General features: G+C 46.5%; 1 protein-coding gene across 7 annotated transcripts in view; it reads right to left on the reverse strand.

Annotated features, from left to right (window-relative positions):
- Positions 1 to 25,351, reverse strand: part of exoc6b (exocyst complex component 6B) — an 866,329-nt gene that overhangs the window by 271,842 nt on the left and 569,136 nt on the right. For all 7 annotated transcript variants that reach the window (XR_011353246.1, XM_069923433.1, XM_069923435.1 and 4 more), the window contains exons 16-17: positions 22,596 to 22,707; positions 2,540 to 2,674 (exon numbers count right to left, since the gene is read on the reverse strand). Coding sequence is in view for 6 of the 7 variants with exons in the window: in XM_069923433.1 (XP_069779534.1) it covers positions 2,540 to 2,674; positions 22,596 to 22,707 (247 nt within the window). In the remaining variant the exon portion in view is untranslated. The remainder of the gene's footprint in view (positions 1 to 2,539; positions 2,675 to 22,595; positions 22,708 to 25,351) is intronic.

Raw genomic sequence — 25,351 nt, forward strand, 5'->3', positions numbered from 1 at the left:
AGGTGGAAGATGTTCAGTCTGGACTAGAATGGACGAACTGGCTTATTTCTGTGCTGTAATTGTTATAAGGTTATAACATTGTTTCTACAAATAGGTGGGATGAGAATTTGGGATCATGGCCTTAAGATTTTGGGGAGTAGATTTAGGACAGAGATGAGGAGGAACTGCTCCTCTCAGAGAGGAATGAATCTCTTGAATTTTCTGCCCAAGTAAGCGTTATAGGTTGCCTTATGAAATATATTTAAGACACAGATTTTTGCACAGGTCAGGAATTAAAATTTTGGGGAAAAGGAAAGTAGGTGGAGATGAGGCCAGAGTCAGAGAATCCGTGATTATATTAAATGGTGGAGGTTACTTCCGCTCCTGCTCTTATGTTTCTTATGTTCCAATGGGTTAGGTCTTTGTTCCCTGGCGTGTAGGGGGCTGAGGGGTGACCTGATAAAGATTCATAAAATCACGAGTGTCATGGTTAATGTGAACATTCACCGTCTTTTTCCGACGGGAGATGGTTCAAGGGATAGATGGCAAACGTAAAACACGAAAGTCTGCACACACCGAGGTTGAAGTAAAAACACAATGCTGGAGAAACTCAGCAGTTTGAGGAAGGGCCTCAACAGTGTCCTTTATCGAGGGCTTAAGCCCACAATGTTAGTTCTGCATCTTTCCCGTTGCTCTATAAAGTAAAGGTTCGACCTGCTGAGTTTCTCCAACATTGTGTTTTTTTTATTAGAAGGCAGACATTTCAAATGAGAGGGGATTTAAGAAGGGGCTGAGAGGCAACTTTTTCAAGTTTGTATCTTGATCGTGCATTAGTATTATAAAACTCAAAGCATGATAACCAAAGAAGCAGGGCGTTCGTCTCATAACTGAGGAGCCCTGACTTATGGCAGTATGGCAGCACAGTGATTGCACAATGGCACAGCAGCTGGATTCTCCTGCAACCCCGATTTGGTCCTGACTTCCGGAGCCAGCCCAGTGAGGCTGGCAAGCTCTCCCTGTGGCAGACATGTTCTTCCTCTCCCCTCCTCCCCCCCACCCCATCGGAGTCTCAGCTTCCACCAGCATCTCAACATTGCGGGAGGAAGTTATCTCTGAGTGTGGAGAAGGGCCAAAAGAGGGATGATGTGCATGTGAGAAAATAAAAACCATGCTGCTGGGCCTGCAGAAGAAAGAAGAGGATAAACAAGACTGTTGTGTTGACTGAGCTGGAAGCTGTCATGGATCCATTGACTGATCGGCCTACTTATTCATTCAGGGAAGTGAGTTCGAAACAGATTGACTGCTCAATGTTGAGCAGTACGGTTAGCGGAACGTTATAACAGTGTCAGGAACCCAGGTTCGAATCTGCCACTGTCTGCAAGGAGTAAAACACAAAAGTCAGTAGACACCATGGTTGATGTCGAATCACGATGTTGGAGAAACTCAGCAGGTCAAACCGTGTCCTTTATATAGGAAAAGTAAAAGTACATAACCGAAGTTTCGGGTTTGAGCCCATCATCAAGGTACTGTGACAGAGTATATAGAGGTGTTTGGAAGATAAATTGGGAAAGGTTTGCTAGAGCAGGTCACACACAAACACTTTAAAACACAGAATTTTTGCAGTAGCTTTTGCAGAGAGCTCACAGACTCATGATGGACTGTTGTTTGCAAAAGGCAACAAATGTAACAACAGGCAGTGGCGGCTTTGTCTGGAAAACAGAACTTGCTGCCTGGAGGGTCATGTGATCCTTGCAGGCAGAGAGCTGAAAAAAAAGTAGGCCTTCCTCTCAGAGAGGAGGGAGTGAGAGAGAGAGGAGAGAGGCACAGACATCGGTTCCTGAGGGACAAGCTGGCAAGCACTGGAAGACGGCCTGGTCAAAGGAGAGGACTGGCTGACCGGTGTTTCCCTTGGAATAGGAGAAGCAGAAAGGAACTCTGTGGTGACCTGAAAACCAACAAGAACCCTTCTGAGTGGTAGCCATTTACCTGTTAACCACTAAAGCCTGGTGAACTTTATTAATGTTAACTTCTGTGCACAGTATAAGAATTGCCTGCAATTAGACTGTGAACCAAAGAACTTTGCTGAACTTACACACACATTACATATACGTGCACTTAGAATTAGAAGGGGGTTAAGTAGGTTTAGTGAGTCAATAGAGATAAGTTAAAGTTTGATTCTATTTTCATGTTCAAAGATAATTAAAAGCAACTTTTGTTTAAGTAACCCTTTGTCGTGGTGCAGATCTTTTGCTGCTGGGTTTTGAGGTCCTCTGGGCTCGTAACAGTACGGAATAATGGAGATAGGTGTTTCACCGGCTGAGTTCCTCCAGCCATCTGTAAGGAACTTGTACATTCTCCCTGTGGCTGCGTGGGTTTTATCTGAATGCTCTGGTTTCCTGCCACCCCTCAAGAATGTACTGGGGTGGTGTATTTGGGCGGCACGGGCTCCTGGGCTGGAAGGGCCTTTTATCGTGCTGTACACAATTTAAAAAATGTTCACTCCAGGGCAGCAGTATATTTGGTATGGGACCTAAATTCTGTGCACAAAACTGCTGGTTACCTTAAAGGTGGCTGTTCCATACAGCTTGGTGGCATGAACAGTCTCTGGGGGTACGTTGGTAATGTTGGTGATGAACTCCTCCAGAAACTTACACGATCGCTCCAGGTGTGTAGTGTTGATTATAATCTGTACAAGCTGCAAAGGGAAGAGGTGGAATGGTCTGATTAATAGAGGGATGAAGCCCCAAACAAATTTTGCAGACATACTCGTGTGTAACTAACTCAGGGATCTGCGAGGGCTTGGTATGATATTCGAAACCGTGCCGAACATCTGCAAGTGGCACGGTTAGCTTAGAGGTTAGTGTGATGATATGACAGTGCCAGCGACCCAGGCTCAAACCTGGCCCTATCTGTAAGGAGATTTTGAGTTTTCCTCATGTCTGAATGGATATCCCCCCGTGTACTCCGGTTCCCTCCCACCTTCCAATAACCATACAAGGTTATAGGTTAATTTGAGTGTAATTGGCTGACATGGGTTCTACTGTATGGTGAATAAATTTTAATTTAAAAATATACGGGGTTGTAGGTTAATTGGGATATTTAAATGGATGGAATTACTTGCTACCATGTTGTAAATAAAAAAAAAATTAGATGTGCAGTGGAAAGTGTTCCGCATCATGACTGGGTGCACCAATACCCCTGAGCATAAAACCCAGGACATCACAGATAAAACCCTCCCTACTGTCGAGAATATCTACAGGGATCGCTGCCGTGGGAGAGCAGCGGCAATCATCAAGGATCCACACCGCCCAGCACATGCTCTGTTCTCGCTGTTGCCATCGGGGAAGAGGTCTCGGTGGCACAAGACTCGCTCCAGCAGGTTCAGGAACAGCTGCTACCCCTCCACCATCAGACCCCTCAACAACAAACTCAATCAGGGACATTTAAGGACTCTCACTTGTGCACTTAATTGTTTTTTTCTCTCTGCATTGCAGTTTGTTTAATTTTGTTTCTTTATTTATGCATCTATTTTGTGAATTTATCTTTTTCTTGAGTACAGTTTGCACTAATGACAAGTAGAAATTCTGCCTGGCCCGCAGAATATAGAATCTCAGGGTTGTACGTGATGTGATGTACGTGCTCTGACAATAAATCTGAACTTTGACTTTGAGTCAGCTTCTTTCTGCCATAATCTTACTGAATATTTGAAATCTATCCACCAACAGAGACAGTGGACAAACTATTAAACTTAGTATGATAAACACCCATCAGAGTGTACCGAAATCACACTCATAACCCCCTATTTTTCTTGCATCCATGATGCTGTCTGAGAATAAATTAAATATCCCTGTTGTACCAGCCGCCACCACTATCCCTGGCAATGCATTCCAAGCACCCACAACTCTCTGTGTAAAAGACTTAACCCTGACGTCTCCATTAAACTTCCCTCTCTTCACTTTGTACACTGTGCTTGCTACCCCACCCTGGGAAACAGGTGCTGGCCGTCCATCCTATCTATGCTTCGCATAATCTTGTAGACCTCTATTAAGTCTCCTCTTACCCTTCTTCCCTCCAAAGAGAGAAGTCCCAGCTCTATTAACTTTGCCTCATAAGACTTGTTTTCCAATCCAAGCAACAACCCAGTAAATTTGCTCTACACCCTCTCCAGAGCTTCCTGTAATGAGGTGACCTGAATTGAAGGATGGTCGAAGCGAGGGCAATTGTAATCTTCAAAAGGCAATTAGACAGCTGCATGGATGGGAACGATTGAGAGGGGTAAAGGCCAAATGCAGGCAAATGGGACGGGCTTGGTTGGCATGGACATAAGGGCCTGTTTCTGTGCTTGACAACTCTCTGACTCCAGGGCAAGTGCAAGGAAAAAGCAAACTGAATGGTTCTGACATCAACAGATCAGGTTGCCTGTGTGGTCTTCTCTTATGTACAACAATTCAATGCCATGAATGCTCCTCATTCTGAGTTCGTACCTCAGACTCAACACAGAGGCCAGTACTAAACAAAACCCTGCTTTGGTCAGCCTAATAATCCTGTATTTTCCACACCATTAAAAACAGAGCCACGGGACCCCACTTTAATTACCTGCAGCAAAATAATTCTGCGCTCCCACTATCCTTGTGTTCACAAACCACTCCATCACTCATTCTCCACCCAGAGGGAATAATCCTTCCCTTCCATAACCAAAAAAATGCTTTTAAAATTCCCCATGCACCTTCTCCATTCTGAAAGCCAGTTTATGTTATGTTAAATTTCCACATCTTACTGTCATTTCCCCTTTCAGGTGAATCAATGCCCCTTGGTTTTCATGTCCTCAGGACTGAAATGGCATTAATTAAAGTGTTGAGGGAAGTACTCTGTGGCCAGGACCTGGTACATGAGCTTTCCCTAATTATTTGAAGCAAAATTTGGATTAGTCTGTGCATTTTTGGTCACCTACCTACAGGAAAGAGAGGGCAATTTCTGATGATGGCGCATGAGCAGACTAAAGACAATTTCATGTAATATTACACCTGTTTTATTACATGACAATAAAGGACTCTTGAATAAGATTGAGAGATTGCAGAGAGAACTTACAAGGATGTTGCCAGAACTTGAAGAGCTGAATTATAGATTTTATTTCCTGGAGAGCCGGAGAATTAGGGGAGATTTGACAGAGGTATTCCATATTATGAGGGGTATAGATAGGGTAAATGCAAACAGGTTTTTTTCCACTGAGGTTGGGGGAGAGAAGAACAGGAGGTCATGGGTTAAAGGCGATGTTCAAGGGGAACTTTCGGGGGAACATTTTTGCTTAGAGGGTGGTGAGAGTGTGTAACAAATCACCAGTGGAGGTGGTGAATGTGAGTTCAATTTCAACATGTAGGAGGAGATTGGATGGGTACATGAATAGGAGGGGTGCAGAGGGCTACGGTCGAGTGCAGGTCGATGAGACTAGACAGAATAAATAATTTAAAACACCAAAGTCTGCAATGCTGTGATTGTGGTAAAAACAGAAATGCTGGAGGAGCTCAGGTCTCACAGTGTCCATTGTAAATAAATAGTTCAGCATGGAATAGATGGGCCGCAGGGACTGTTTCTGTGCTGTAGTAGTCTGTGGTCCTATCTGGGAGCAGAGTTTTGAACCTGTACTGTCATTCCCAGTTCATATTCTCCCATCACAGAGAGGACCCAGTCGCACCTGTTTCCCCACCTAAGCCCTGCCTCGGCTACCTCCAGATCTCAGTAATCACCTACCTTCCAGTTGGCTCCTCTGTGAACCAATGATTATCACAAAGTCTCCTGCCTTAAACTTTTGCATGTCATCCCTCTCATTCCACGTTACAGCACCAAAAACAGACTCTTCGACCCTTCTAGTCTGTGCCAAACTATTATTCTGCCATGTCCCACTGACCTCCACCTAGTCCATCCCCCTCCCATCCACGTACCTCTCCAAATTATTCTTAAATGTGAAAATTGAGCCGCATTCACCACTTCAGCTGGCAGCTCGTTCCACACCCCCACCACTCTCTGTCAGAAGTTCCCCCTAAACTTTTCCCTTTTAACCCTTAACCTATGTCCTCTGGTTTATATCTCACCAGCCCTCGGTCTATTTACTCGATCTACATTATACCACTCATAATTTAATACTCTGCTATCAAATATCCCTCATTTTTTGACTCTCCAGGAAATAATATCCTAATCTGTTCAACCTTTTCATGTAACTCAGTTCCTGGCACAACCTAGTAAATCTTTTCTGCGCTCTTTCTATCTTAATGATATCATTCCTGTAGTTAGATGACCAAAACTGCACACAATACTCCAAATTTGGCGTCACCAAGGATATGAACATTTTCATCCATCAAATCAATGCCAGCTCTTCGAGCATTCACTGCACTCTCAGTATCTCATGGCTATAGAGTTATACAGCTTAGAAGCAGGCCCTTCAGCCCAACTTGTTGATACCAACCCAGTTATCTGAGCTTGTCCTATTTTCCTACATTTGGCCAAGAACCCTCAAAACATTTCCATATTAGTAATTGTCTAAATGTCTTCTAAATGTTACCATTCTCTTCCTCTGACAACTCCTTCCAAATACTGTATTTACTTGTGTAATCATCAGGTTTTTTGGACTAATTTGGGGAGGTTGACTTTTACACAGGTCATACTTTTGACCGCGGTAAGTTCCTGTGTCATTCAAGGCATCAGGAGTTCAGATGGCTGGGTCCAGGTGGTAAGTCCATGTGTTGTGAGCTAGGAGATAGTCTGTGGCCAGGTTGTCGGGAGCTCTGGTGGGAGGGCGGCCGAGATGAGGATCTGTGTTCAGGGCAATGGGAGCTCCTGTGCGAAGGCAACCTGGATGAAGATCTATGGTTGGGGTGTCTGGAGCTCAAGTAGGTGGGTGGCCATGGCTTAGGAGAGAATCTGTGGTCAGGGTGCCTAGAGCTCGGATGGGAGGGTGGCTGGAGCCTCGGAGAGAATCTATGGCTGGGGGGGGTCCAGATCCTTGGAGAGAGTCTGTGGCTGGGGTGTCGGGAGTTCTGATGGGAGAGCGTCTGGGCCAAGCATCTGTGGTTTGGGTGATGGGAGCTCTGGTGGGTGGGCATCAAGAGCTATGGTGTATGCGGACGACCACAGGGTCCGTGGTCCGTGATCAGGGCGTCGGGAGCTCGGATGGGCGGGCAGTTGGGGTCGAGGATCCATGGTCGGGGCATCAGAACTCAGATGGGCGAGTGGTCGAGGCCAAAAATAGGAGATCGACCTTTAAATGGGTCATATGGAAAATTTGCGATTTTTGGGCCACGAGATCAACTATTACATGAGTATATATATAAGGTATCTACCACTGTGTGAAAAAGTTGTCCCTCCGGTTCCTTTTAATCCCTGCCCCTTATTTGTTTTTATTGCAACCTATTACCTTCACCTACCCACTGATCTCGCCACCACCACCTCCACCCCCACATCTAATTCTCCATCCATACCAGGTGCAATTTATGGCAGTCTACTAACCTCCTGATCCACACATCTTTGGGAAGAATCTAGAGGAAAATGGGGAGAACTTCCAATCTAACATGGACCAAATTCTCCATTCTACCTGGCCTCCATCTCATAAGGCCAGGTCTCAATTACTTCATATTATATTTTTATGTATGCATGTGATTATTATGTGTAACGTGAGAAATGTATTATGTAATCTGTGCGGTCCCGAGAAATGCTGTTGTTTTCTGGTTGTGTATGTGTAATTTTCCATATGACCCATTTAAAGGTCGATCTCCTATTTTTGGCCTCGACCACTCGCCCATCTGAGTTCTGATGCCCCGACCATGGATCCTCGACCCCAACTGCCCGCCCATCCGAGCTCCCGACGCCCTGATCACGGACCACGGACCCTGTGGTCGTCCGCATACACCATAGCTCTTGATGCTTCTTCAGCATGATGCTGAACCAAGCCATGAAAGACCCCAACAATGAAGACGCTGTTTACATCCGGTACCGCACGGATGGCAGTCTCTTCAATCTGAGGCGCCTGCAAGCTCACACCAAGACACAAGAGAAACTTGTCCGTGAACTACTCTTTGCAGATGATGCCGCTTTAGTTGCCCATTCAGAGCCAGCTCTTCAGCGCTTGACGTCCTGCTTTGCGGAAACTGCCAAAATGTTTGGCCTGGAAGTCAGCCTGAAGAAAACTGAGGTCCTCCATCAGCCAGCTCCCCACCATGACTACCAGCCCCCCCACATCTCCATCGGGCACACAAAACTCAAAACGGTCAACCAGTTTACCTATCTCGGCTGCACCATTTCATCAGATGCAAGGATCGACAATGAGATAGACAACAGACTCGCCAAGGCAAATAGCGCCTTTGGAAGACTACACAAAAGAGTCTGGAAAAACAACCAACTGAAAAACCTCACAAAGATAAGCGTATACAGAGCCGTTGTCATACCCACACTCCTGTTCGGCTCCGAATCATGGGTCCTTTACCGACACCACCTACGGCTCCTAGAACGCTTCCACCAGCGTTGTCTCCGCTCCATCCTCAACATCCATTGGAGCGCTCACACCCCTAACGTCGAGGTACTCGAGATGGCAGAGGTCGACAGCATCGAGTCCACGCTGCTGAAGATCCAGCTGCGCTGGATGGGTCACGTCTCCAGAATGGAGGACCATCGCCTTCCCAAGATCGTATTATATGGCGAGCTCTCCACTGGCCACCGTGACAGAGGTGCACCAAAGAAAAGGTACAAGGACTGCCTAAAGAAATCTCTTGGTGCCTGCCACATTGACCACCGCCAGTGGGCTGATAACGCCTCAAACCGTGCATCTTGGCGCCTCACAGTTTGGCGGGCAGCAGCCTCCTTTGAAGAAGACCGCAGAGCCCACCTCACTGACAAAAGGCAAAGGAGGAAAAACCCAACACCCAACCCCAACCAACCAATTTTCCCTTGCAACCGCTGCAATCGTGTCTGCCTGTCCCGCATCGGACTGGTCAGCCACAAACGAGCCTGCAGCTGACGTGGACTTTTTACCCCCTCCATAAATCTTCGTCCGCGAAGCCAAGCCAAAGAAAATGTGCAGTCAGATGATAATATATTTGAACATGAACAATTATGTAAGTCTCTCCTTCCTTGACATCTCCAATCTAATGAAGGATTCAGATTGCAGTCACCTTCCAAATGCCATCAGTTAACATGGTACTTTACAACTTGTACATAAAGGGCATTTGGGTGGCGCAGTTGGCATAGCGTTTAGCACAATGCCTTTACAGCGCCAGCGATTGGGACCAGGTTTCGAATCCCACACTCTCTGTATGTTCTCCCCGTGTCCATGTGGGTGTTCTCCGAGGGCTCCAGTTTCCTCCCACTGTTCAAAACATGTAGGCCATTTGGGTGTAAATTGGGTGGCACAGACTCATGGGTCGAAATGGCCTGTAACCGTGCTGTATGTCTAAATTTAATTTTAAAATTTAATTTAATTTATAAACTGATTGGAGTTGTATGTCAGATTATGAGGGGCTTCAGTAGGGTGGACAGCTAGCACCTTTTTCCCAGGGTGACAGGAACAAATGTCAGAGGACAACTGTTTAAGGTTGAAGGGAGGGAAGTTTAGGGGAGACATCAGAGGTAATTTTTAACTGAGAGAGGGATAGGTGCTGGTACAACAAAGACATTCAAAAGACTCTTAGACAGGCACAAGGATCTAAGAAAACTAGAGGGTTATGGGAGTGAGGTTGGGAAGGGTTAAATTGTGGTTAAATAGGAAAGTCTGCAGATGCTGTGATTGAGAGCAATACACAAAAATAGTGGAGAAACCCAGCAGGTCACGCAGCAGCGATTCAAAGTGAAAGGTAATCTATGTTTCGGGCCTGCTCCCCTGAGTATCGGAGCCCGGGCCACCAGGCTGAGAAACAATCTCTTCCCACGGGCAGTGAGAATGCTGAACGGCAAAAGGAACTGCTCACACTGAGCCTCCGAGATGCTCATATTCATGAAGCAATATCTATTTATTTGTTTATATGAGTATTTGTCCTGCGTATGTATTGTTTGTCTGTTTGTGTGTTATGCCTGGCTGTGTTTTGCACCGAGGACCGGAGGACGCTGTTTCGTCAGGTTGTACTTGTGCAATCAGATGACAATAAACTTGATGTGACTTAATAAAAAGGTGGTGGGAGGAGTGGAGAGGAGGAGAAAGGGGCAGGGAGAGCAGTACAGACTAACAGGGAAGATACAGGTGGAAGGATAGAAGAGAAAAAAGCTGAGGAGATAGGAAAAGGGATTAGCTCTGAATGGAGAGGGAAGGGGTGGGAAGCTAGAGGAAAGCAAGGACATGGAAAGAGAGAGACTCAGAGGAGGGGTTTAAGGGAAAGTGGTAATGTCGATGTTAATGCCGTCTGGTTGGAGAGTGTGGAGTAGGTCTACATAGGTCAGCATAACATTGTGGGCTGTCCTGGGCTGTAATGTTCTACGACAGCTTTGCTCAACCACTGCCCAACTACCTTGGGGTGAGAGAGCTTCCACACGGCATCAGGATGACTTGAAATGGACTTATCCGGCAATCAGTTACTTGCATTAAAAACACCCATCCAGTTTACTAATATCCATAAAACAAAGGACACCTTCCACCCTTACGCCATCTGGCATCTCTGCAAGAGCACACCCATCAATGTGGTTGATTCCCACTGGTCTCCTCGGATTAAAAAGCTCGGAGAAGGTTATTCAACCATAAAATGGAAAGCGGGGGATGACTTCTGAGGAAAGGTTGGAGAGGTTAGCTTGTATCCAATGGAGTTTTGGAGATTCGACTAAAAAGATGCAAGCTCCCCAGAGTTTTAACAGGATGGACGTGGAAACGCTGCTTCCTCGTTTAAGAGCCTGGAGCTGTGTAAAAATAAAGGGTCAGCAGAAATTAGGCATTTTTATTTCTTGCATTAACTTGGAAACTTTGGAGCTCCCTTGGCTGAAAGGGTAGTGAAATTAGTCTTTGAGTATTTAGATCAATACTGATAAGTGAGGCTGCCAAGGCAGGCGGAAATGTGGAGTTAAGTTTCACTTCATTTGTCACATTGTGCCAAGTACAGTGAGAAGGGTTCTTCTGCGAGCAGACTAACAGCTTATCTCGAGCAATCATACAGCCGCGGAAAGTAGAAGAGCGTGATTTTCAGCATATGAAGTTTTAGATTTTAAATTTTAAATTTAGACATTCAGCAAGAGACCATGTCACCCAAATCCCCCAATTAACCTACAACCCCTGTACGTTTTGAAGGGTGGGAGGAAACCAGAGCATCCGGAGGAAAAACCCAGGCAGACACGGGGAAGAATGTAAAAACACAATTCTGGAGAAACTCAGCTGGTCTGTGCTCTTCTCCCCATTCCTTCCCCTGCCCACCTCTTTGTTTGGGCATCTGCTGAAATTTCATTCACACCTTGATGAAGGGCTCAAGCTCGAAACGTTGGTTATGTGTCTTTATCTTTACAATATAAAGTACACTGTTGGACCAACTGAGTTTCTTCACCATTGCTTTTTTATTTCAACCACATTGTCTGAAGACTGACGTGTTTTCCTACAGGGAGGATGTACAAACTCCTTACTGAGAGTGACGGCTTCGACGTCGGGTGCCAGTGTTGTAACATTACTGCACTAATCATTATGCTATCCATGCAACTGTGCCTCCTCGAGTTGCAATGAAAACAAAAGATCAAACAGCACCAAGCAAGGGCAGTATGGGAGGACTATAGTGGGGTTCATTCAGAAGCATGATGGCTGCAGGAACAAAACATTCTTTAAGCCTGTCAGTGGGCACTTTCACACTTTTCAGCCTTCTCCCTGATGGGAGGAGGGAGAAGAGAGTGTGTCCGGGGTGGGATGGGGCCTTCAGTGTATCAGCTGCCTTTCAGGAGATGGAGATGGAGTTCGTGGTGGGGAGGGAAGTTTGCGTGATGTTCTGAGCTGCACTCACCACCTTCTGCAACTTCTCCCAATCTTGAGCAGAGCAGCTCCCGTCCCACGCTGTGATGCACCCAGCAAGTATCTTTTGGTGATGCAGAAGCCATGATCGCAAAAGTTCGTGGGGCCCCAGGCCTACATCTAACTTGGGGTTAATTCTTGACAGTCACCTGGATCTGTCTGAGGCCTTGGCTAATTAAATTGTACGTTAGTTCAGGGGAGTGACTGGATTGGATCCAAGTTTGGTGAAGAAGTATGCTGTGAGGAGGATGCAGAGGGATATTGACGGATTAAGCCTGGCAGATGGAGAACAGTTTGGAGAAATGTGAGATTCTCCTTTTTTTGTGGGAAATATTGAATATTTTTTAAAAGGTGGGATGCTGTGAAATGTTGGTATTTTGAGAGAACTGGATGTGCTTGTGAAGGAGTCAAAGAAAGTTAACCTGCAGTTGCGGCATCCATTTAAAAAAGTATGCTCTAACTTGATATTTATTACCAAAAGCTTGGTTTGTAGCAATCTCATTGCAAATGACTCAGTGAAGCCACATCTAGAATATGTTGGTGTCCTGAACCGACTAAGGAATTAACAGATTTTGAATAAATGCACATATTTTCTGAGTGATTCAAGATCAAGATTCAATTTATTGACATGTAATTCTTACAGTCAGAGAAAGAGAAGCAAAAGAGAGCCCCCCAGAGTCACCGAGTGTCCATGGATCCGTCTCCAGTGCTACCACAGCCCCTGCAGCCACACAGTCCAGTCCAAACTGTCAGCAGCCCGAGTTCCAGATCTGAACCTTCGACACCATCAGGAACCCTTGAGCCCCATCAGCACCTTCTCACATCCTGGTGCCTATGCCTGGTAGCCCCTTCACCCGGTCTCGAGCCAGTCTCCAACAGTCCGCAGCCCGGTGTGACTCCCTTGACTGCAGTCGCCAGCAGTCCATAGCCTGTGTGGATTCTTCGCCTTGAGTCGCCAACAGTCATGCTGCCTGTGTGTTCCTCAGCCCCAGAGCCCCTCACTAGTCCACCGCAGTGGTCACCGGCCCATGTGTTGTCTCCTCTTCTTCTCCTTCTCAGAGTTGGGGGGGGGAGGAGGGGGAGAGGGGTGGTCTCCCCATTTTCTCCCCAATCCTCTGCTTTTGTGGAGTTTGCAACCCCTCGTGGCCGCTCCGATCATAGGAGCCGTCATCTTGGGCGCAGATCCCGCGGTTGCATTATTTTTAAATAAAGCCACCGTGGGCTCAATTTACAGGCAGTTTAAAGCCTGTACAAAGCTGATGGCAGTCAGACCCCATGGGAGCGCTGTGATTCCGCTCCTTGCTCTCTGTGGGTCTGCACCAGTAGCAGCACTGCCATTTTCTAGGAGCCTTTTGATCGGGAAAGAGTAAATATTTCTTTGTGAAAGTGTTCACTGATTTAGGGAAAAATATTCATAATTTTAGAGTATTTTGGGAGAACATAAGAAATAGGAGCAGGAGTCGGCCATCCGGCCCATCGAGCCTGCCTTGCCATTCAATGAGATCATGGCTGATCTGATGACAAGCTCATCTCCATCGACCTGCCTTTTCCCCACGTCCCTTCATTCCCCTGATAAGAACAAAAGAAGGAGCAGGAAAAGGCCATTCTGCTGGTTAGAATTTAGAGTTTTCAATCAATGCACACAATCTCAGAAATTAGAATGGGCATTTCTGAGGGAGATGTGGAAAAATTGTTCACATCAGTCTACGGAATCTGGTTGGGGGGGGGTGTGTGATTGTAGATGCTCATCCATGAGGTATGTTGGCGGCTTGGGAACAGGTACATAGTTCCTTGAAAGCGGCAACACAGGCCGGCAGGGTGGTGAAGAAGGCGTTTGACATTCTTGCCTTCACCAGACAGGGCACTGAGTACAGGAGTTGGGGGTGTTATGCAAGGCGGAGGAATTGTGTAGTTCCAGTCACCCAGCTACAGGAAACATGTCATTAACCCTATGAGGGGTGTTTGACGGATCTTGGCCTGTATCATGAGAATGTTGACAGGATTTCAGGGTCTGAGTTACAGGGAAAGGTTGTGCAGACTGGGGCTTTTTTCTCTGGAGCGTAGAAGATTGAGAGGGGACTTGATAGAGGTGTTTAAGACTTTAAAAGGGACAGACAGAGTAAATGTGGATAGGCTTTTTCAATTAAGAGTGGGGGAGATTCAAACTAGAGGACATGGTTTAAGATTGAAGGGGGAGAATTATAAGGGGAACATGAGGGGAAATTTCTTTACGCAGAGGGTGGTGGGGATGTGGAATGAGCTTCCAGCAGACGTGGTCGAGGCGGGATCATTGGTTACATTTAAGGAAAGACTGGATCGTTACATGGATAGGAGAGGATTGGAGGGGTATGGACCGGGTGCTGGTCAGTGGGACTAGGAGGGTGGGGATTTGCTACGGCATGGACTGGTAGGGCCGAACTGGCTCGTTCTGTGCTGTAAGTGGTTATATGGTTATATATCTGTTGGAACTTAGGAGAATGATGGGGAATCTAATTGAAACATTTCAAATGTTGAAGGGCACGGACAGAGGTTGTTTCCCACGGTGGGAGAGTCCTGCTCAGTGGTTCTCAACTTTTTTTTCCCACTTACATAACACCTTATATTATGCCTTACTAACCACAGGGTGCCATAGGTGCTCTGTAGTTAGTAAGGAATTTCTTAAGGAGATATGTGAGGTGGAAAAAAAGGTTGTGAACCACTGGTCTAGGATAAGAGGGCACAACTTCAGGATTGAGATGAACAGAGATGCAGAGGGTGGTAAATCTGTGGAATTTCTTGCCACAGTGGGTGTGAAGGCCAGGCCATCGGGTAAATTTAAGGCAGAGATTGACAGGTTCTTGATTAGCCAGGGCATCAAAGGTTATCGGGAGAAGGCTGGGCAGTAGGGACCGAAAGGAAAATGGATCAGCTCATGATTAAATGGTGGGGCAGACTCGATGGGCTAAATGGCCTATTTCTGCTCCTGTGTCTTGTGGTCTTATGGCCTAAGGTGGAAAACATTCACAAGGATGTTGCCAGGATTGGTATGCTTATTGCACTTTCCAAGTGTTCCTGTTAGAACCTTCCCCAACAACTTCTCCACCTCTTATGAAAGGTTCACCGGCCTGTAGTTTCCAGACCTAAACCTGCTGATTTTCATTTATTGATAAAGGGCCAACATTCGTTATTCATCTGTCTTTCAGACCTACGGCTCACGAAAACTCAAAAACCTCTGTCAAAGCCCCACCCAACCCCTACTATGGTTCTCACCTAACCCCTACTATGCTTCTCTAAGCATCTGTAATTTGCTCTCATATTGGATCTCAACCTTTTTTCAGTCTAAGGCCCATCTGGCTTCCGGCCTAACATGCCATGGCTATGACTGAGTATTATTTTCAAGTCAAAGACAGCTCTGTAAGAAACGCATCTTTATCTAATTTCAAGTATGTTATTTAACATTTTTAAAGACCCACTTGTAAACACAGTGTGGCCCCGAGTGGGCCATGGCCCATCTTTTCGATCCAACTCTTGCTTTTTGATAAAGACAAAGGAAATCCCCGCAGTCACAGGAAGAACAACCAAACTCCACAAGCAGACAGCACCGGAGATCAGGATTGAGCCCAGGTCACTGGCGTTGAGAGGCAGCAGGTCGACTAGCTCTACAGAAATGTGTACAATCCAAATTGAGTACCAAATATACTCGTGTATTCGTTGATACTTCCCCCCCCCCACCCCCTTTATTGGCCCTGAGTGCCCATGCATCTGAGGTCCAAACACCCCACTCACAGATCATTGCCTCGGCTGCCCACCCACCGGAGCTCCTGATGCCGTAACAGAGGATCCTCACTCTGGCCGCCTGCCCGCTCACTGGAGCTCCCGACTCCCTGGTCATGCAGTCTTACCCTGAACACCCACACATCCAAGCTCCTGACGCCCGGACCGCTAGCCCATTCAAGCTCCTGACGCCCTGAACGCAGACTTACCACCTGGTCCCAACCATCTGAGCTCCCGATGCCTTGAGCGACACAGGTACTTACTGTGGTCAAAAGTATGACCCATGTAAAAGTCGATTCCCTCCAAATTTGACTCAAAAAATTGGTCCAAAAATTTTCCGATTATATCATGTCAAGTCATAACTTTATTTATCGTTCATACCATACTCACACGGTAAAGACAAAATAGCATTTCTCCAGGACCACAGAGCATATTTGCACAAATATGTTAGAAGTTAAGCAAATAAAATATTAAATATTAAACATACTGTAAGAATCCCCGTACCAGGTTACTCTATGCACATTGGTTCTGGGAATTCAGGAGTCTGATAGCCTGGGTGAAAAACCGTTGCCCAATCTGGACGTAAGGGCCCTAGTGATGCAGTACCTCCTACCAGGTGGCAGAAGGGAGAACAGTTTATGTGAGGGGTGTGTGGAGTCCTTCACAATGTTTATTGCCTTTCGCCTGCATCGAGTGTGGTCGATGTCCTCCATGTTGGAAGAAAGCCCCCACTGATCTTTTCCACTGACTTCACTCTCCTCTGCAGGGTCTTGCGGTGCAAGGAGGTACAGCTACCAAAGCAGGTGGTGATTAAGTTCCACAGAATGCTCCCGATACACCCTCTGTAGAATATAGTGAAGATGGGGGGGGGGGGGGGGGGGGGTGGTGGGAGATGGACTTTCCGCAGCCTTTGCAGGAAGTAGAGGAGCTGCTGGGCTTTCTTGGCTATGGAGCTGGTTTTAAGGGTCCAGGTGAGATTCTCCACCAAGTGCACTTCAAGGAACTTGATACTTTTGACAACTTCAACGGTGGAGCCATCAATGGTCAGTGGAGTGAGGTCCCCCTAGAACCTCCTGAGGTTGACAGCCATCTTTGGTTTTTTTTTTAATGTTCAGATACAGATTGTTGACACTGCACCAGTCCGTTAGTGACTGCACGTCATTGCTGTACGTTGACTCGTCGTTCTTCCTGATCAGGCCCACCGCATCATTTCGTCAGTGAACTTGATGTTGTGGTTTGAACTATGTTTAGCTGCACAGTCATGGGTCAGCAGTGGAATAAGACTGCAGCTCTGAGAGGGACCCCATGCTCAGTGTGATGGTCTTGGAGTTGCTGTTACCAAGCTGGATTGCCTGAGGTCTCCCAACAGGAAGACGAGAATCCAAATGCAGAGGGAGGTGTTTAGACCCAGCAGACACAACTTCCTTATCAGATACTGATTGTGTTGAATGCTGATCTGGTCAATAAGCAGGCATTCAAACATAACCATATATAACAATTACAGGCCAATTTGGCCCTTCTAGTCCGCACTGATCCAAGGACCCTCCTCTAATCCCACTTACCAGCACTCTGCCCAATTCCCTCCACCCCCCTCCCATCCATATACTTATCCAACTCTTTCTTAAATGACAAAATTGACCCTGCCTCCACCACCTTTCCTAGAAGCCCATTCCACACAGTAACCACTCTTCTGAGTAAAGAAGTTCCCCCTCATGTTACTCCTAAATCTTTGCCCGTCAACTCTCAACCCATGACCTCTTGTATCCATCTCTCCTACTCTCAATGGGAAAAGCCTTTCCACATCAACTCCATCTATCCCTCTCATTATCTTAAACACCTCTATCGAGTTCTTGTTTTCCAGATGTAGGGTGGTGGCGATGGCATCCACCATGGAGCATTTGGGTCTGCATGCAAACTGCAAGGGGTCTAGTGACGGTGGCAGCAGGAGCTTGATGTGTCCCATGATGAGCCTCTCGAAGCACTCCATGAATACGGGTGTGAGTGCAAAAGGGTCAGGACACAGACGACTTCTTCGGCACGGGAAAAATGGTAGCAGCTTTGAAACACATTGGGACCATGGTGCTTCTCAGGGAACTGTTAAAGTTGTCGTTGAGAACATCTGCCAGCTGAGCCACACATCCCCGTAGCACTCTGCCAGGGATGTTATCTGGTCCAGGTGGGTTGACCTTGCCTAGCTCACTCCTCATGCAAGACACAGCACCTGATCGCTTGGAGGAGGGGCAGACTTCTTTGCCGCAACATCTTTTTTTTTGCCTCAAAACATGTGTAGAAGTGGTTCAGTTCGTCTGGGAGGGAGGCATCACCAGCACAGGCAGATGGTGTGGTCTTGTGATTGGTGGTATCTTGGAAGGCCTTCCATATTTGTCAAGTGTCCTTGTTGTCCAGGAAGTGGCTGGGTGCGTGCATGCTTTACTCCTTGATGGGCTTAGACAGCTTGGCTTTTGTAGTAGCTAGGGCCACTCCGAAGGCAGCATCTTAATTCCTGAGCAGCCCCATGCGCCTTCACAGACATCCATAGCTTCTGATTGGAACTGGTTATGATGTCGTCTTAACACTTTCTGACGTAGCTGGTCACTGATGCCATATACTCCTCCAGATTGATGCAGTCGCCACTGATTGCTGCTTCTTTGAACGTGCTCCAGTCAGTGCGCTCAAAGCAGTCTTAGAGTGCTTGGATGGCCCCCGCTGGCCAGGTTTTAACCTGCTCCTGAACTGGCCTGGAGCATCTGACGAGTGGACTGTATGTTGGGGTTAGCATTACAGAGATGTGGTTCTGAGTATTTGAGGAGAGGGCGGGGCTCCGCCGATTAACGCTGGAAATGTTCGTAAAAACAAGGTCCAACACGTTCGCCCCTCTCGTAGAAAACTCCACATACTGATGGAATTTAGGTAGCCTTGACTTGAGGTTCACCTGGTTGAAATCCCCAGAAATAACTATCAGCCCATCAGGGTGTACAGTCTGCAAATCGCTTATAGCCTCATATGGTTCCCAGATCACCTCCTTAGTGTTGTCACTGGGGGGATGTACACTCCAACTACGAGGACTGTGGTGAATTTCCCGCAGTAGATAAAATGCTCTACATCTGACAGTCACAAATTCCACCAGTTTTGAACAGTGACTGGAGACTCGTACCGAGCCCTTGCACCATTTCGTGTTGATGTAAACGCACGGGCCACCACCACGCGCTTTTCCACACAACGCAGCACCTCCGTCAGCCCAAAATAAAGTGAGTCCATCCAGATGAAAGGCGGCGCCTGGGACCCTGTCGCTAGGCGACATTTTGGTGAAGATCAAACCACAGAAGTCCCTGTACTCGCACTGCGTGGACCTCTGGAGTCGGATGCCGTTCATTTTATTCACCAGGGAGCAGACGCTGATGAGCAGGATGGGTAGGAGAGCCGAGTGGCACGGACCCTTGCTCACTTACTATTGCTTCCCCTACCTTCTTTCACCTGCGCAATCCTGAGGCTTTTCCCCACAGCAACCCGTGGTCACGTAGCTCAAACCGCAGATCTTCCCGGAGGTAAGTAGATACATCTCTTAACTAATTTTTAAATACTGTGAGCTATATCAACATGAGGATATACGGTAGGTTTCAGGTGGCCTGGCTCAGGGATTTAAAATCAGTAACATGACAGGCATATCCCTAAGGGAATTCGATTGAGAAATTTGGGAAGGAAACTGAAATGAAGTTAAAAACTTTGTTCATTTGTGCTTCTGTATTTGTGGAAATAGTAACAATTCATCAGAATCCATAAATAAGTAAACAGAAATGTCAACAATGATATGAAATTGTTTCGAGACCTTGCATGTGATAAAAATAGACTCTAATTTTGGCTTTGGGTGAGTTTATGCCATCAACCCAGCATTGGAAATATGCTGTTTGAGACTTCAGAAAGTATTGTTGATGTTGGACGAGAGAGCTGGGCTCCATACACAGCCCACGGCAATAGTGGTAGCTCAGTGGCAGCCACGCCTCTCCCCCTCTCCATAGACAGTCAACCGTGACATTCCAGTATTATGCTGGGAGGAGCACCGCACGCGGGCCTATAGCACAGGTCCTTCCGCCATCCGCGGCCATGTTGCCCAACAAGTATCCTGGAACGCTAATCCCATTTACTAACACTTATGACAGACTTAGATAAGGTAGACAGCCAGCACCTTTTTCCCCAGGGCCAGGATTAGCAAACACCAGAGGACATCTGAGTAAGTAGAGAACAAAGAACACTACAGTATGGTACAGGCCCTTCGACCTTTAATGTTGTGCCAATCCATATATTCTGTAAAAATAGTATTAACCATCCCTACCCCATAACCCTGTATTTTTCTTCCATGTGCCTGTCTACCTGTCTCTTTAATGCCCCTAATGTTTCAGTCCCAGCAAGGCACCAACAACTCTGTGTAAAAAAACTTACCCCTGATGTCTCCCCTAAACTTCCTTCCCTTCACCTGTGTCCTCTGGTTCCTGCCCTGGGAAATAGGTGAAAGGAGGGAAGTTCAGGGGAGACATCAGGGGTAAGTTTTCTACACAGAGAGTGGCGGGTGCCTGGAATGCCTTTCAGGAGGTGGTGGTGGAGGCTGAAACTATGGGGGCTTTTAAAATAGACTTAGATAGGATGAAAGAAGAATAGAGAGCGAGGGAGGGTTTTATTTCATTTTTGGTAGGAGTGTATAGGTCAGCACAACATGGAGGGCCAAAGGGCCTGTGCTGTGCTGTAATATTCTATGTTCTTCTGTAGCCTTCTCTGAGTGGGTGATTCAGATGCTTAAACAATGCAGTGTCTCGCCCTCCCTAACCCAACACAAGGCAGTGTGCTCCTCTGCAATGAAAAAGTCTTCACAGGATATTCCTCTGCGCTGCAAGATGGAAGATAGGGCCCAGGCCCTTAGGCCCATGGGCCTGAGCTGAACATTATGTCCAAATCAACCTCAATCTCTGTTGCTTGATAGATCGCCCCCCCCCCATCCCCTTCATATTCCTGTCTGTCCACAAGCCTCTTAAATGTCGCCATTGTATCTGCTGCCACCACGGCCCTTGCCAGCCCGTTCCAGGAACCCATCATGGAAAGATCTTGCCTCGCATGAATCCCTTAATTTTCCTTCCCCTCAAGTGTCCTCAAGTGCAGCCGTTCGCAAAGGTGGGGGAGGGGACCACGGACTGAAAACATAAAATTTTTTTTGTGTCATTGGTAGGAGAGACACCAACTAAAATTGACTGCTTCACAGGGACAAGGGGCCCATGAACTTTGACCAAAGTCCTAAGGGGGTCATAGCCAAAAATAGGTTGAGAATGCTGTGCGATGCTTTTACCCTGGGGTAAAGGCTCTGATTCCACCCTGTCATGATTTTATACACTTTTATCAGGTCTCCCTTAAATCTCTGATGTTCCAGAGAAAAGAACTCAGGCTTGTCCATCCACTCCCCATATCTCATACTCTCTAGTCCAGGCAACATCCTGGAGAATCTCTTCTGCACCCTCTCTAGAATTCCCACATCCTTCCTGTAATGGGATGACCAGAATTGCATACAGTATATCGCTGCAACATGACTTCCTTACTTTTAGACTCAATGCCCTGCGCAGTGAAGCCAAGCCCACCACATGCCTTCTTGACCGCCCTATCGACTTGGGTGACCATTTTCAATAAGCTATGGATTTGGACTTCCACATCCCTGTGCACATCAACACTTTGAGGGAGTCCTACCTTTAAATGCATACTTGACATTTAACTCACATTTGAACTTCCAAACTGCAAAGTTTGTCCAGATTAAACTCCATCTGCCACTTCTGTGTCAATATCTGTAATCTATGTCTTGGTGTATGCTTTGATAGCTCTCTGCACCGTCCACAATTCCACCAAATCATCTGCAAACTGCCCAAATCACCCACCTACTTTTTCATCCAAGTTAACCCCAATCCCTGCCAAACACAACTGGTCAGTCTTCCAGCTCAACTAACACACTTACACCACTACCCTGCGTCTTCTCTGAGCCAGCCAACATCAACTCACTATGGATCCCATGCATCTGCTCCTTTTGAATCAGCCTTCCATGAGGGACCTTGTCACACACATTGCTAAAAGGTCCATGCGGACAACATCTCAGTCAGATTGGATAGACGTGCCCTGCCCCTCGAAACCCAAGTTGACTCTCCTTAACCTCACCATAACTTTCCAAATGTCACTGATGCAAGGCTAAGTGACCCATAATTTCCTGGATTATCCTCTTTTCCCTTCTTGGACAAAAGTACGTTGGCCTCTCTCTAACATGTGCCAACTTTCAAATGGGATGTTAAATGACCCTCTCACTGTGACATGGAATATCTTATCGCATTATGGAACAGAGGAGAAAGGGAGATCCCCTGGAGATTTAGCCAAGATTTATCCTCTCATCAACATAACCGATAACTATTCTTTTCTTGTTTTTTTAAAATTAAATTTAGACATACAGCACGGTAACAGGCCATTCCGCCCACGAGCCCCTGCTGCCCAATTACACCCAATTAACTTCCAACCCCCATTATGTTTTTGAACAGAGGAAGGAGCCCCCGGAGGAAACCCACACAACTCGGGAAAAACATCCAAACTCCTTACAGACGGCATGGGATACAGACCCCAGTCCTGATCGCTGGCGTTTTAACAGCTTTGTGCTGACCACTAACCCTGCTACCCCTATATATCTTTACCTCCTGTGGTCGCTGTGTGACCTGCTGAATTCCTCCAGCAATTTTGTGTTCTTATTAAGATCAGGTATGAGTTAGATGAGAAGGACTGGGAGATTTGTCTCAAGTGTGAACATTGGCAGAGACCAGCAGGAGAGAATGTGTTGGAATCAGTTTGACTGTTAAGCCCAGCGAAGTGGGGAGAGATGAGGTTCTGCAGGAAGACTCACCTCAGTTAGTCCCACGTGTTGCTTCTTGATGACATTTTGTAAACAGTTGCTTAGTGTCCTGGTCATCAGGAGATTGGTGGATTTCCGGATCATGTTGTCAACTTCTGTGGAGCTGAAAAAGTGTTTTCACTTTTAATTAAGTCAACAGATCATCGTTAGTCCCAAGTTATGGTCTATATGAATGTCGTGTGCTTATTAGATGCGGTTAATTTTGACAAACTGAGCACATTCCTTCTCAGGCACACAGCGTCAATATCAAGAGGTTCCAGATCTGCAAAAGCATTGACTCACTTCTTCCACACTGGTCAGACTAGCCCACACTGGTCGGTCTGGCCCACACTGGTCAGACTAGCCCACACTGGTCAGTCTGGCCCACAATGGTCAGGCTAGCCCACACTGGTCAGTCTGGCCCACACTGGTCACTCTAGCCCACACTGGTCAGACTAGCTCACACTGGTCAGTCTGGCCCACACTGGTCAGACTAGCCCACACTGGTCACTCTAGCCCACACTAGTCAGTCTGGCCCACACCAGTCAGTCTGTCCCACACTGGTCAGTCTGGCCACACTGGTCAGACTAGCCCACACTGGTCAGTCTGGCCCTGCCCAAAACTCCCATTCCAGCACAATACCACCTCTCAGCTGCAAATGGTGCCTTTACCGTGCTGACTGTCGACTACATCCCTGTGAAAAATCCACACACTCAAGTATCACCTCAGCCTTGAACCCGAAACTAGATTTTCAGATTTCAGATTTATTGTCAGATTTCATACATGACATCACATAAACACTGAGATTCTTTTTTGGGCAGAACTACCACTTATTGATATTGAAAAACTGTACACAGTATATACAGTATAACTCTGATCACCCGCAAACGGATTCTCCAAAATCCTCATTTATCCAAAAAAAAATTAAATTTCTGGGCTCTGGGCGGCGGCGTGGACCTCAACCTTCCAGCAGGAGTTGGGCCTCTGTGAGGAGGTGTCCAGCATTTTTTTTGTGAAAATTAAACTTTATTTTAATGCTTAAACAGCTTTCCCTTGTTGTTTCAACACTATTGCAAGTGATTTGCTGTTGCTACTGGGCTGTTTATAAAAAAATGACCAGTTCTCCGAAAATAGTGGACTCTTCCGGGAAAGGTGGGATCTGAACTAGAGGGGGACCAATATCCTTGCGGCCAGGTTTGCTAGCGCTGCTCCGGTGGATTTAAACTAGATCTGCAGGGAGAAGGGAACCAGAGTGCCAGAGCAGATAGAGGAGTGGAGGAGGGAAAGGATGACGTGAAAATTGCATGTACCGTTAAAAGTCGATGGGTTGAACGTGGTGGAAGTGTTCTCAGGTGCATCTATTTCAATGCAAGGAGTATTACAGGAAAGGGACGAGCTTAGAGCGTGGATGGGCATGTGGAACTATGACATTGTGGCCATTAGAAACTTGGTTGCAGGAGGGGTAGGACTGGCAGCTCTATGTTCCAGACTTCCATTGCTTTAGACGCAATAGAACGAGGGGGAATGAAAGAAAATATCACAGCTGTGCAAGGGCAGAAGAGACCAGAGGGCTCATTGACTGAGGCTATATGGATGGAGTTGAGGAAAGGAAAGGTATGACCACACTCACAGGGTTGTATTGTAGACCACCCAATAGTCAGAGAGAATTGCAGGAGCTAATCTGGAGAGAGATAGGACACAGCTGCAGGAAACATAAGGTTGTGATAGTAGCAAATTTTAACTTTCCACATATTGATTGGGATTCCCATACTGTAAAAGAACTGGACGGCTTGGAATTTGTCAGATGTGTTCAGTAAAGTTTTCTTAATCAATATATGGAGGTACCAAGTAGAGAGAGTGAAATACTGGATCTCCTATTAGGGAACGAGACAGGAGAGGTGACAGAAGTATGTGTCGGGGAACAGTTTGGATCCAGTGATGGTAATGCCATTATGATCTCATCTCAGGATGAGATTCGAAATTGGAGAAAGGTCGATTTTGAGGAAATGAGAAAGGATCTAGAATGTGTGGATTAGGATCGGTTGTTTTCGGGCAAGGACGTGCGAGGTAAGTGGAGGATGCTCAAAGGGGAAATTTTGAGAGTACAGAGTTTATATGTTCCTGTCAGGATCAAAGGTGAGGTTCGCCGGCAGAGGGAACCTTGGTTTTCAGGGGATATTGGGAATCTGGAATCTGGTTTGGGAGAAGAGAGAAGTGTACAACAGGTCGAGGCAACATGGAGCAAATGAGGGACTTGAGGAGAATTAAAAATCCACAGAAAGAAATCTGGAAGGAAAAACGAAGACGTGAGGTTGGTTTGGCGACAACGTGAAGGAAAATTCTCAGGATTTCTACAGGTATATTCAGAGTAAAAGATAGTAAGGGATAAAACTGGTCCCCTTAAAGATCAGAGTGGTCGACTTTGTATGGAGACAAAAGAGATGGGAGAGGTCTTTCCTTCAGTATTTACTCAGGAAAAGGGCACAGAGTCATGGGAAGTAAAGAAAACAAGCAGTGAGGTCATGGAACTTTTACAGATTAAAGAGGAGGAAATGCTTACTGTCTTAAAGCAAATAAGGGTGGATAAATCCCCAGAGCCTGACAAGATATTCCCTCGGACCTTGAGGGAGGCGAGCGTAGAAAATCCAGGGCTCTGGTAGAAACATTTAAAATGTCCTTAGCCATGGTTGTGGTGCCAGAGATTTGGTGGGTAGCTCATGTTGTTCTTTTGTTTAAAAAAGGCTCCAAAAGTAACCCTGGAAAGTATA

The sequence above is a fragment of the Narcine bancroftii genome, chromosome 3 (assembly GCF_036971445.1).
Source record: "Narcine bancroftii isolate sNarBan1 chromosome 3, sNarBan1.hap1, whole genome shotgun sequence".
Lineage (NCBI taxonomy): Eukaryota > Metazoa > Chordata > Chondrichthyes > Torpediniformes > Narcinidae > Narcine > Narcine bancroftii.